At 43.1% G+C, this 12,061-nt stretch overlaps 1 protein-coding gene across 4 annotated transcripts in view; it reads left to right on the top strand.

The window, feature by feature from the left end:
* Nucleotides 1-323: 323 nt before the first annotated feature.
* Nucleotides 324-12,061, top strand: part of ENTPD4 (ectonucleoside triphosphate diphosphohydrolase 4) — a 39,594-nt gene continuing 27,856 nt past the window's right edge. The window contains exons 1-3 of one of the 4 annotated variants that reach the window (XM_055578744.1): nucleotides 325-570; nucleotides 1,623-1,691; nucleotides 10,014-10,109. In XM_055578744.1, coding sequence (XP_055434719.1) covers nucleotides 10,102-10,109 — 8 coding nt within the window. In that variant the 5' untranslated portion in view covers nucleotides 325-570; nucleotides 1,623-1,691; nucleotides 10,014-10,101. Of the gene's footprint in view, nucleotides 571-1,622; nucleotides 1,692-10,013; nucleotides 10,110-12,061 lie in introns of all 4 variants that reach the window. The other 3 variants (XM_055578746.1, XM_055578745.1, XM_055578743.1) reach the window with 3 other exon arrangements.

The raw sequence follows: 12,061 nt of genomic DNA, 5'->3' as shown, positions 1-12,061 counted from the left end.
GTGGACCTTAATTAAGAGAGTCACTGAATGAGTTTGTGCTTCGTTTCTCCGCCTGTAAAACAGAGATAGTTACCGGCAAAATTGTAAAATAAAATGTCAACAGATGAGCAGAAGTGCCCAGTTAAGTTTTCAAGTGCTGTTGTGCATAATAATAAAGAGCACAAAGGAAAGATGCACTGATACTTGCTGAAAACCGAAGGGCTACGATCTGCGGTATCCAGGCCACCGTACGGGTTACTTTTCGTTTTGCCACTTTCACTTTTGACATTCTGTGCTCTCAGCAGACTCCTCGTGGTTCCGTGGATGCCAGTCACCGCGTACAGGCCCCGCCCCAGGCGTAAGCCCCGCCCCTCGGCGTGCGCGCTCCCGGCGCTCCCGGTGACGTGACTCGGGTGGCGGAGGAGTGGCGGGCCCACTACCGGAAAGGAGCGGAGCTCCTGGGACGCTATCCCCATTGGGAAGTCGTGTCGGCGTTGCCGGCACCGCCTCGTCGCGGTGGCCGTGATGCGCTCCACCCGCGAGTCCCCACTCCCGGGAGCCCTGGCTGCCGAGTCGGACGTAGCCGAGCAGGTGAGGCGGCCTTTCTGGCGCGGATGAGGGGGAGGGTGGGCGGCCGAAGTGGGGACCGTTGGAGCCGGGCCCGACGGGGCGGCGAGGCCGCGGACCTGCCGCTCTGCCCCCGGGGCCTTCCCCGCGCCAGTGGCTCCCCACTGCCCGGGCCGCTCGGCCGCCTCCGGGCGCCCGCCGTCAGCGCCCGTGACCCTGGGCTGCAGGTGCTTTCCCCCCAGCCCCTGGCGGGAGAAAGCTGGTAATCGTGCAGTTGCGCCCGCTCCAGTGACCGCGTTGATTTCCTCTCCGACACGTAGTGGGCGCGGGTTGGCCCGCACTGGGGAGGGACCTGGCTGGGGAGAAGGATGCTGCACTCAGGACCCTGCGGATCTTACCTGCCACCTGGTCATGACATTTACAAGTCAGCATCGTTTTCGCCTTGCTCTGCTTTTACCAGGATTCATGCTTTAGATTTCTCTAATATCTAAATCTAAGTAGCTGCATTGAGAAAAATAGAGCTAATTGGGCGATAAAGTGATGGTAAGACCTATGTTTCTCAAACTTGAGTAATGCGTGAACACCTTTAAAAGGTGTTCCCTCATTCTCTGGAGTTTGTCTCAGAACCCGAAGGGCTCTTCAGACTCCAGTTAGAGGAACACTAGTGTGAAGCGTTTTCAGAGAACATTTGGCACTAGTAGGAAAGTAAAGAGATGCCTTACAATTTAGGAACTTCCATGCTAGAAGATACACTAGGTTATTAAAGAACTCTAAATGAGAGACTTAAATCCCTAGTTTAATGTCATATTGAAGTCTTTAGTGTGTTCTGTTTTGTGTAATGAAAATAATTTTCTAGGCTTGGAGAGGCCGGAGAGAATCATGTTCTTTGAGTTATCTTACATTTAATGTTATCATGTCTTGGTATCAGGTCTGTTCATTCTGTTTGACACATTAGCAGAATTACAAAATGGAGCATTAATTTGTCTAAGTAGTTTGTTGATTTTATTGTTCACCTTAATATTGATTTATCACTTGTATTTATTGCATTTTGAATCTATGGTTTACATTCTTCCAAGCCTTGTAGGACTACATGATCTCAACCCTTGTGTATATAGCCTGGAAAGAAGAAACAAAAGTTGATTTAGGTATTTATATTCTTTACATTTTTATTCAGCGTGTTTATTTAAAATAGACTACACACAAATACAGAGAAGATTGAGTGTGGGAAAACAGAAGTATTACAAATCAAATCTTGGCAAAGAAAAATATTGACCTGTGCTTTGAGAAAATTGTAATATTGTGAGCAGGACATATGAGTTAGTAGGAAGTGACTTAAGTTAAGGGCCAAGGCAAGAGTGAGAACAGCTTGTGTGGGAGAGGAGCAACCCGCATCACTAGAGTAGAGAGATGTTATCTGGAGTGAGAAGAGAACAGCTTGGTGAAATAAGATGAAGGAACTCTGCTCAATATTCTATACCACCCTAATTGGGAAAAGAATTTGAAAAAAAATAGATAATGTATATGTATAAATGAATTATTTTGTTTTACACCTGAAACTAACACAACATTGTTAATCAGCTATACTCCAATATAAAAAAAAATCTATTTTTTTTTTTTAAAAGATGAGACTGTTTGATGGATGAAAGGTCTCAGGGATGCCACACAGGGAAGTTGTTGACCCGTAAGCTCTGGAAGAGTCTTGAGCTGGTCATACTGTGAAGGTAGTGTTTTACAAAGAAGTGTTTCCAAAGAAAGGTGTTCCACATAGAGATCTGTCTTGAGTTGGCGGTGTCTGCTGTGGTCATTTTAGATGTGTGGACTATTTGAGGAAGAATTGGCAGGGCCTGATGACCGACATAAACTTACAACATATGGATAGTTGGGAATCAAAGTTGAGAACCAGGTAACCCCAATTCATGGTGATACTCCTCTTAGACCTGAGGAATTTGGAAAGGGGTATTAGTTTGTGTCAGAGGTTTGTGAGCCCAAACTTAGACTAAACTAGTTTGTGATAATAGGGAAAGCCCCAGATGTGGCACTGAAACTTGAAGGAAGTCAGAGTTGCAGATCCAGGAAGCTATAGAGGTGATGCAGGGAGGGAAAAGTGTGACCAGAAAAGAGATCATTTAAAATGGGGACCAGAAGTTTGCAAGTGAATGGTGAGAGGTAAGGAAGAGGTTTGGTTAGGACTTAGTTAGTTAGTGTTAGTTAGTGTTAGTCGCTCAGTCGTGCCTGACTCTTTTCGACCCCATGGACTGCAGCCCACTAGGCTCCTCTGTCCATGAGATTTTCCAGGCAAAGATACTGGAGTGGGTTGCCATTTCCTTCTCCAATGCAGGGATCGAACCCGGGTCTTCTGCACTGAAGGCAGGTTCTTTACCGACTGAGCTACAAGGGAAGCCTGGTTAGGACTTGCTATTGAAAAATAAAATAAAAAATGTAAAATAAATATGAATAAAATGTAGATCATAAATGCAACTGTGTACAATCTTACCCCCTCCCTTATTTAAAAAAATTGGAGTATAATTGCCCCACAACACTGTGTTGGTTCCAGGTGCACAGCATAGGGAATCCTGTGTATGTACATTTGATAACCCTGTACATTACAAAAAATGTATAAAAAACATAAGTCGAGTTACCTTCTGTCAGCATACAAATTTGTTACAATATTATTGGCTGAATTGCATATGTAAATTTCATGCCTGTGACTCATTTATTTCGTAACTGGAATTTGTACCTCTTAATCTTCCTCACCTATTTCTCTCCTCCTGCCATTCCCTACCCCTCTGGCAACCACCAGTTTGCTCTCTGTATGTTTGTCTCTGTATTTTGTTATGTTTGTTCATTTGTGTTTTAGATTTCACATATAAGTTGAATGCCCTCCATGTCCATCCATGTTGTCACAAATGACAAGATGTCATTCTTTTTTGTGGCCAAGTAATATTTCACTGTATGTACATACACCATATGTGTTTGATCCATCTTTTGGGCACTTTGCTTCCATATCATGGCTATTGCTGATAATCCAGCTATGAACATAGGTGTACATATATCTCTTCAAATTAGTATTTTTGTTCTCTAGGGAAAAATACCCAGAAATGGGATTGCTGGATCATGTGGTAGTTCCAGTATTTTTTGAGGAACCTCCATACTGTTTTCCTTAGTGGCTGTACCAATTTACATTCCGCCAACAATGCTCACAGTTCATCTTTTTCTACATTCTTGCCAACACTTGTTACCATACATTCTTCTTAATGAACAAATCAAGTTGTCTTGATGTATTTTTCCCACAACTGAGTGCCACGCCGCATCCTTCACTTCAGCCTCTCACTCCCACCGACACAGTCATTCCTTGCAGAATTCTGCCTGTTGATGATCTTTTGATTTTTCCAAGCCCTTTTGTAATGCTTTGCTACTCATATTGTTCTGTTTTGCAGCACTCTTGTGTCATCTTAGCATCTTACTCAGAGGTCTAGCTCTTCTGGAGTCTCATTTGTTTGCAATTTTGTTTGCCTGTGATTTCAGTATTTGCTAATATCTGTATCACTGCATCCTGCATTTTTCACCATGGGAGCCATTTCACTTTGCAGTTGACTGGCATTGTTTTCACTGTTTCACGTAGGTCTGTCAGAGAGAGACTGACTGAGAAAGACTTTGACTCAGGACCTAGTATACCTCATTCTGTTAAGAAATGTTCAGCTGAGCGGGGCCCCTCAGCTGAAATCATGCAATTTAATGCATCTCTTTGGTGATAGGTCTCACACAGCTTAGGCCTTTTAAAATCATGACAGTTTTATGTAAGATTGCTGAGTTTGCCTCCCTAAACTGTGGTGCCAAGATTCTTAGCTGCAAATACAACTGGAGTTGACATTTGAAGATCACATTACCATATTGTTGTCTCCTGGGTAATACTAAATAAATATTGTCCTAAATAAACATAATTATTTCAGCAATTTATAAGCTGTCCTATTTTCAGTCTTTAAACGCAAATTTTGTAACTTATAAAAATATCTTTTTATCCTCATGGTCATCACATATTTGAAAAAAAAAAGTCCTAAGACAAACACCAGATTAAATAACATTTCCTACGTTTGCTGTGGTGCATCCTTACAGTGCATTTCTCTTTTGAAATGTCCTCTCTTTTCTCTTTCCCTCTGTGTGTCAGCATGTTTAATAGTCACATTGTAGTCCATTGCATACATGTGCCGTGTTTAATGTAACCCACCCCCAAAAGGCACTTTTGGCACTATCACTTCATGGGAAATAGATGGGGAAACAGTGTCAGACTTTATTTTTTTGGGCTCCAAAATCACTGCAGATGATGACTGCAGCCATGAAATTAAAAGACGCTTACTCCTTGGAAGGAAAGTTATGACCAACCTAGATAGCATATTCAAAAGCAGAGACATTACTTTGCCAACAAAGGTCCGTCTAGTCAAGGCTATGGTTTTTCCTGTGGTCATGTATGGATGTGAGAGTTGGACTGTGAAGAAGGCTGAGCACCGAAGAATTGATGCTTTTGAACTGTGGTGTTGGAGAAGACTCTTGAGAGTCCCTTGGACTGCAAGGAGATCCAACCAGTCCATTCTGAAGGAGATCAGCCCTGGGACTTCTTTGGAGGAAATGATGCTAAAGCTGAAACTCCAGTACTTTGGCCACCTCATGCGAAGAGTTGACTCATTGGAAAAGACTCTGATGCTGGGAGGGATTGGGGGCAGGAGGAGAAGGGGACGACAGAGGATGAGATGGCTGGATGGCATCAGTGACTCAATGGACGTGAGTCTGGGTGAACTCCGGGAGTTGGTGATGGACAAGGAGGCCTGGCGTGCTGTGATTCATGGGGTCGCAAAGAGTTGGGCACGACTGAGCGACCGAACTGAACTGAACAGTGTTTTGCTATTCTAAATAATACTACGATGAACATCTTTATATGTGTTTTAGTGAATTTATCTTATTCTTTCCTGAGGACAAATTGCTATGATGGGTAGAACAGAGGGTAAGCATGTTTAAAATTTTCACATGTGTTACCTCTTCGCCCTCAGAAGGTGAGTACATATTTAGATTCTCTCCAGGGGTGCTCACAACCTTTTCGCCTCCCACTGGTTAGCACAGTATCATCAGACTTTAATCTTTGCCAACTGATAGTGATAAAACCTTGTTTTTATTTATATTTCTCGAAATACCAGTGAAGTTAGATTCTGTCTGACTTCATTCAGATTTCTTATTCTGTTCATCTCCAATTGTCCTTGCTCATTTTTCTATTCCAGTGTTTCTCTTTTTTGTTTATAAGAAATTTTTGTACGTAAGGGATATTTACTATGTGTCATGTACGTTGCATGTAATTTCCCCAAGTTTTGTGTGTTTGAGAAAGGCTTATTTTTAACTCTCAGAAGTCTTAAACTCATAAGTAGATGTCTTTTATTTATAATTTGAGACATTGATGTCACTTGAAGAAAAGTTTTACCTATTCTGGAATTAGATAAATACTACATTTTCATCTTACATTTTTGTGGATTATTTGATATTTAAATCTTTGAGCCATTGGTATTCTAATGAAAGGTATGCTGTAGTAATCTCACCTTATTCAAATACTAAAAGTAGATATAAAAATATATAAAACATATTTACATTGGCATTTTTTCTTTTTTGTGTGTGAACTCTTAAATCACAAATACTGTTTGTCCTAAGTTTAGGGTACATGGTACAATATGGACACCATATCAAAACCCAAACTAATTACAGTGATTTTACCCTGTAGGGGTAATAATGCCCCCAGGTAGGCATTATTAATCCTTTTTATTTTATAACATCTTTGTGTATATGTTTTGTTCCCTCTACTTGATTGTAAATTCTTCAAGGGCTGGGTCCACATCTGATTCATGTTTATGTCTTGTGGTCCCAGTGACCCATGAAACAAGCAGTAGTTGCTCATCACTTGTGTGACAGGCACTGGTCACTGAGGAAACAGAGGAATAAGAGGCTGTTCCTGCCATTGAGGGGCTTACCATGTAATGAGAAAGTGAAGCATAAGCGTAGCATTGTAGCTGACTACTGTATAGAGCCAGTACTCTAAGGACATGAGGACTAGGGAAGTCCTCCCAGAGGGATCATGCTGAACCAGCAGCATGAGGAGAGGAGCACGAGGAGCACATAGGAGCACCAACGGACAGACCAGAGCCAGAGAGCCATTGTACAAACGTAGAGGGATGGGAGCATTCCAGTGGCCCTCGGCTCTTGTTTAGTACGGCTGGAGTACAGGGTACTGGTCAGGCTAGTCTGTCAGTCAGGGGATAAGACTAGAAAGATAGACAGGGGCCAGAACAAGCCTTCTGATGCAGAGGCTGCGTGTGGCTCAGCAGTACTTGACATGTGGCTCATGCAGCTGACAGACTGAACTGTTTCCCTCCCTTTTAAATACATTTTATTTCATTCATTAAAAAAAGCATCTATACACAGAAAGATTGTTACATACAACAGTTAGTATTTACCCAGAATATAATTCTTAAATTGAAATAGAGTTGATGTACAATATTATGTAAGTTTCAGGTGTGCAACACAATGATTCACAATTCTTAAAGATTATGTTCCATTTATAGTAATTGTAAAATACTGGCTATATTCCCTGTGCTGGACAATACATCCTTGTAGCTTATCTGTTTTATACATAGTAGTTTGTACCTTTTAATTCCCTACCCTTGTCTTGCCTCTCCCTCCTTTTCCCTCCCCACTGGTAACTACTTAGATTGTTTTCTATATCTGGAGCCTGGAGAAATTGAATTTTTAATTTTAATTATTTCACCCACACATGGCAGTGGCTGCTGTATGGAACAGCGTAAGGCTAGATCAAGTGGGACCTCCTTTACCATCCTAAAGACAGGACATTTTCCTGAGTGAGAGAGACAAGTTGGGAGGTTATCATAATTCCTGCTTGTTTTGGAAAGATTATGTGTAAGTTCGTAAACTTTTTGAATCCGAGAACTCTGCAGCTTGACTTCTTGCCGGGCTCTTTCCTAGGGGTTGCCATGCTGGGAATGTAGCCACCAGCCAAGCAGACCTAAATCTGGCCCCTTGTGGGGCTTGCATTCTGGAAGAGGAGACACATGGGCAAGAGAAATGCAAACACACCCACACCCAGTTTGTTAGAAGACTGTGTGGATAGGTATATGGATTCACGTGCTTGAATCTCAGCTCTTTTATTTATAATCACTTTTATTAGCAGTGTGACCTCAGGCACACTACTTAGCCTCTCTGTTCATCTATAAAATATTATGCAAATAGTACCTACCTTGGTGATTGATAGATAGGAGGAATAGATGAGTATTTATAAAGCATTTGAACAGGGCCTGGCACTGTATAAGGAGTTAGTAAATTTTAAACGCCGAGGAGAAAAAAATAACTCAGGGATGGGAGCTGGGTGGAGAGCTTGCACTTATAGATTGGGTGGCCAGGGCAGGCCTCCTTAAGAAGGTGCCATCGAGTAAAAGTCTGAAGGGAGTGAAAAAAAAATAAGCCGTATGCATTATTTATAAGCAGAAGGAGCAGCACATTCAGAGACCCTAAGACCAGACAGCACCTGGCATGGATAAAGACAGCGAGGACGCCAGTGTGGCTGGGGTGGAGTGAGAAAGGGAGAGGATCAGAGCAGTGGCAGGTGGGGGTCCCATTGGACCGGGAGTCAGGGTACAGCCTTTGGCCTTTATTTACATGGGAGGGGAGCCATTGGAGGATTTCCAGCACAAGATTACCAGGCTCCTGGACCTGAGCAGGGATGGTGGCTGTCAGTTTAGGATGAAGAATCTGCCTGAATCTATTAGTAAGGGATTGGGTAGCTGCTGGGTTAAGACTGCAGGTGGGAGACAGACTAGTTAGGCTGCTGTCCAAATAGGCCAGGTAAAAATAAGAGATAAGAAAGAGACCTCAGGCAAAAGTGACAAGAAAAGGAACAGACTTTAGAGAAACTGAGGTTAAAGAAATGGAAGGACTCGAAGACTCTGACCATCTTCTTGGTCAGCCAGCTTTCCAAATAAAGTCGTATTCCTTGCCTCCAAAAAAAAGAAAAGAAAGAAATGGAAGGACTTCGTAAGAAATTGGCTCTGGAGGATGAAGGAGATGGAGGGGTCAGGCCCAGCTCCTTAGTTTTCTGCTTTGAGTGTTTATGGGATTGAGATAGCAAGGAGGAGCATGGGAAGAGCAGAATGGGGCCACAGTGGAAGGGTTCAGTTTCAGAAGTGTTTCTCACAGGTCAGCACGATGTTCAGATGGGGTTATCAGTAGGTGCTGGAAGATACATATCTGTGACTTAGAGAAGAAGCTTGGGGTGTTGTCAGTTAGTTAGTTGTCAGCTATCAGATCATTGAGGCAATAAGTGAAGATGACCAGTAACAGAGATTAGGGCTAGGAGAGATTGGAGCCAAGACAGAAAACCTATGGGGAACAGAACAGATGGGATGTGCAGAGGCACCAAGACGTGGAGAGTCCTAAGAAGGAATTGATCAAGAGCTAACAAGCAGACTAGGGGAGACAGCTGTCCTGAGAGCCTGGGAGCAGTGAAGCAGGGCCACAAGACCAAGAAAGAGACCCACTGTCTCTTGTCCTTTGGATCCAGCAAGTCGGAAGGAAGCCTTTGCTTAGACCTGTGTTCTGTCTGTGACGTGAGGTCTCAGGTGGAGGAGTGGCAGCCACTGCGAAGGTGACAAAACTCACTAGGAGTGTGGTGCCTTACCTGGGACTTTGTGCATGAAAGAGGGATCTACTAGATTAACCAGATGCATGGATAGTTCAGATTCCCCTTCAGTTAGTCATTCTGCCCACCTCCTACTCCCACCCCTCATCTCCCTTAACATGCAGCACCATTAGGTAGTTTAGGCTGTTCGGTGACCTGTATTTTGGGGTCACTGACTTGCTTTTGGGTAGAAAGCATTAACTAGTGCCAGACTGTTACTAGCTCTATTGATTTAGGCCTGTATCTCTGACAGCATGAAATTAACTTATAAGTGTGTTGCTTGGAATAAACCCTGCTAAGAGCTCCAATGCTGGGATCATGGACCAGTTTACGTATGCTTAGATTTAAACACCCTTTTGAGAACTTGAACAGGATTTGTATCCTACTGTTGTGCAAAAACTATATGGATCTTAATTATGTTGAGTTGGTCCATGGTGATTTTCAGGTCTCCTGTTTCCTTCTACTTCTATATATTCATTTTATTAATTTTGGGGAGTTTGATATTGAAACTCCAACTGAAAATCTTAATTTATCTACTTTTCACTTATCTACAATTTATTTTTTACTAGTTGTAATATATAGTGGAACTGTATGTAACTTTGTTGTGTTTTCCAAGTCTCCTGTAAAGTGTTATCATTCTTTCATAATTTAAAAAATAAAACAAAATAAGTTAAGCACCCCTTTGATAAGTAAAGTAGACGTTTACTTGGAGTGTGCCATTTTTGTGATTTTTCCCACTTTCTAGAATAGGAGGGCTCTAATGCCAGGAGGACTGCGGTGATGGTGTATGACGACTGATTCCCAGAGCCTTGCCTGACCTCTGACCCATCAGCATGGGGAGGTGAGTGGTGGTGCCAAATCACTGGCACTGTGAAACCCGATATCTCAGTGCCGCAGAAACAGGTCTCCATGGGGAGAAAAATCTGAATCTCAAGTTGCCGGGGTCCAGCCCCGGCTGATCCAGGGTATTTGAAGGAGAGACGGCATAGGCGAGGGTCAGGAAACAACTGCTTAATTACACGTTAATTAAGGATACAAAGAGTAATAGAATGAGGATAGCTCAGTAGGAAAATTCAGTGGAGAAAAGAGTCTGAGTAGCTTGGTTTACGCGGGAGACCAATAAAACTTCGAGACAAGAAGTTTGCACCACTTACGTAGGCCGCAGGCGTCCTTCCGTTCTCCTGAAGGAGAGGAGACACTGAGGCCTCCCCGGTCGGATCTTAGAAGCCCAGGCATAATTAGCAAGCATGGTGGGTTCCGCGCTTCAGATGGAGACTCAGCCAGAATTTGGGAGAGAGAGCGACATGGGGAGACCAAGTTTTGGTGAACAAGGCCCGCACTTTATTTTCCAAAGTAGTTTTTATACCTTAAGTTATGCATAGAGGATAATGGGGGAAGGGGTGGAGTCATGCAAGGACAGCAGTTCCTGGTTCTAATCTAAGCCAGGCTTTCAAACTTATCATATGCAAAAGTTCAGGTGATTGACATCATCTTCTGGCCCGGAGGCCTGTTAACATTTTAAGAAACTTATTTTTCTCTAAAGGTGATTATTCCAAAGTCAGGCACCAGCCTCCAAAAAAGCATTGGACAAAGCTGCATTTTACATTTCTATATACCCGTTATATCAATCAATACACTGCCAAGGACACAGTAGGTAAGGAGTATGGAGACTTAGCAGCAAACATTGGCCCAACAAGTGAAAAACCCTTCACCAATACAATTTCTAATCAATCTTTTAACTACTCAAAGGAATCTGTGTTTAGGCAGTTTAGAACATCTCCTGCCTCTCACAGTTGGGAGGCTCTGAACAATCACATGTGGCCGGAAAAACCTATTCAGGCAGGCTAGAGGATTTCCAAAGGAGTTTGTAGGTTAAACACTGTCACACCCAGGAATTATTAACTGGAGCTGTAAGCTAACTCTTTTTTCAGAGAGAGGTAGTGGGGGACAGCCCCCCGTAAAGTCAGAGGTGTAGGTGAAAGCACAAAGCAGAAAGTAGGCAGACTCTGGTTTGGGGGGTAGATGCTCGAGAATTTCCAGGGGGACTCCTGAGGCTCGATCCCGCCTTTGCGTATGCCGAGCCTCCTTCCTCATGACCTTTGTCATGGGCGGAGTTCCTCACGCTGGCTCCCGGCAGTGATAGAATTCCAGTTGAGCTATTCCAGATCCTGAAAGATGATGCTGTGGAAAGTGCTGCACTCAATATGCAATATGTACTCAATATGCAATATGCCGGCTCCCGGCATCAAGTGAAATGTGTTCAGTTGTGTTACGCTTCTGTTGAACACCTTTGTTCTTCCAGGGCCCCAGTGGGGTGCCTGTCACAGAAGGAAAGTGGTCATGCCAGGTGGGTTCGACAGGGGTTAGTGTAAGTTAGCATAAAGGGCACGCATGCTGGGATCTGGGAGGAGTTGAATTAAGCACAGGAGAGAGGTCTGTAAGCCTCAGAGATATGGGAAGGGGTGATAAACCCTATGGAGTGGCCCAGGAACCCATATGGTAACCAGAAACTACAAATAGAAAATTCTACCGGGTTAGCAGGCTACCTCCCCCTTCTTTGAGGTATTTTAGTCCATGAAACACTCTTTAAAGGAAAGAGTGTCGATTAACTGTAAAACAAAAGAATTTATCCCAAAGGCAGCAAAAAAAAAAAAAAAAAATTAAAGCCTGTTCCTGACATAAACTGAGAAGAAAGTTTATTTGGAGAAATGTCTCAGGAATATTTCTAAAAATACAGAGTACACAAAACGTATTTGTTGACCATTGCAGGGACATTGTTAAAGATACTGTTTT

Source organism: Bubalus kerabau, chromosome 4, assembly GCF_029407905.1.
Source record: "Bubalus kerabau isolate K-KA32 ecotype Philippines breed swamp buffalo chromosome 4, PCC_UOA_SB_1v2, whole genome shotgun sequence".
Lineage (NCBI taxonomy): Eukaryota > Metazoa > Chordata > Mammalia > Artiodactyla > Bovidae > Bubalus > Bubalus kerabau.
Note: the sequence above shows the minus strand (reverse complement) of the source record. Positions and strands in the feature narration are given on the sequence as shown.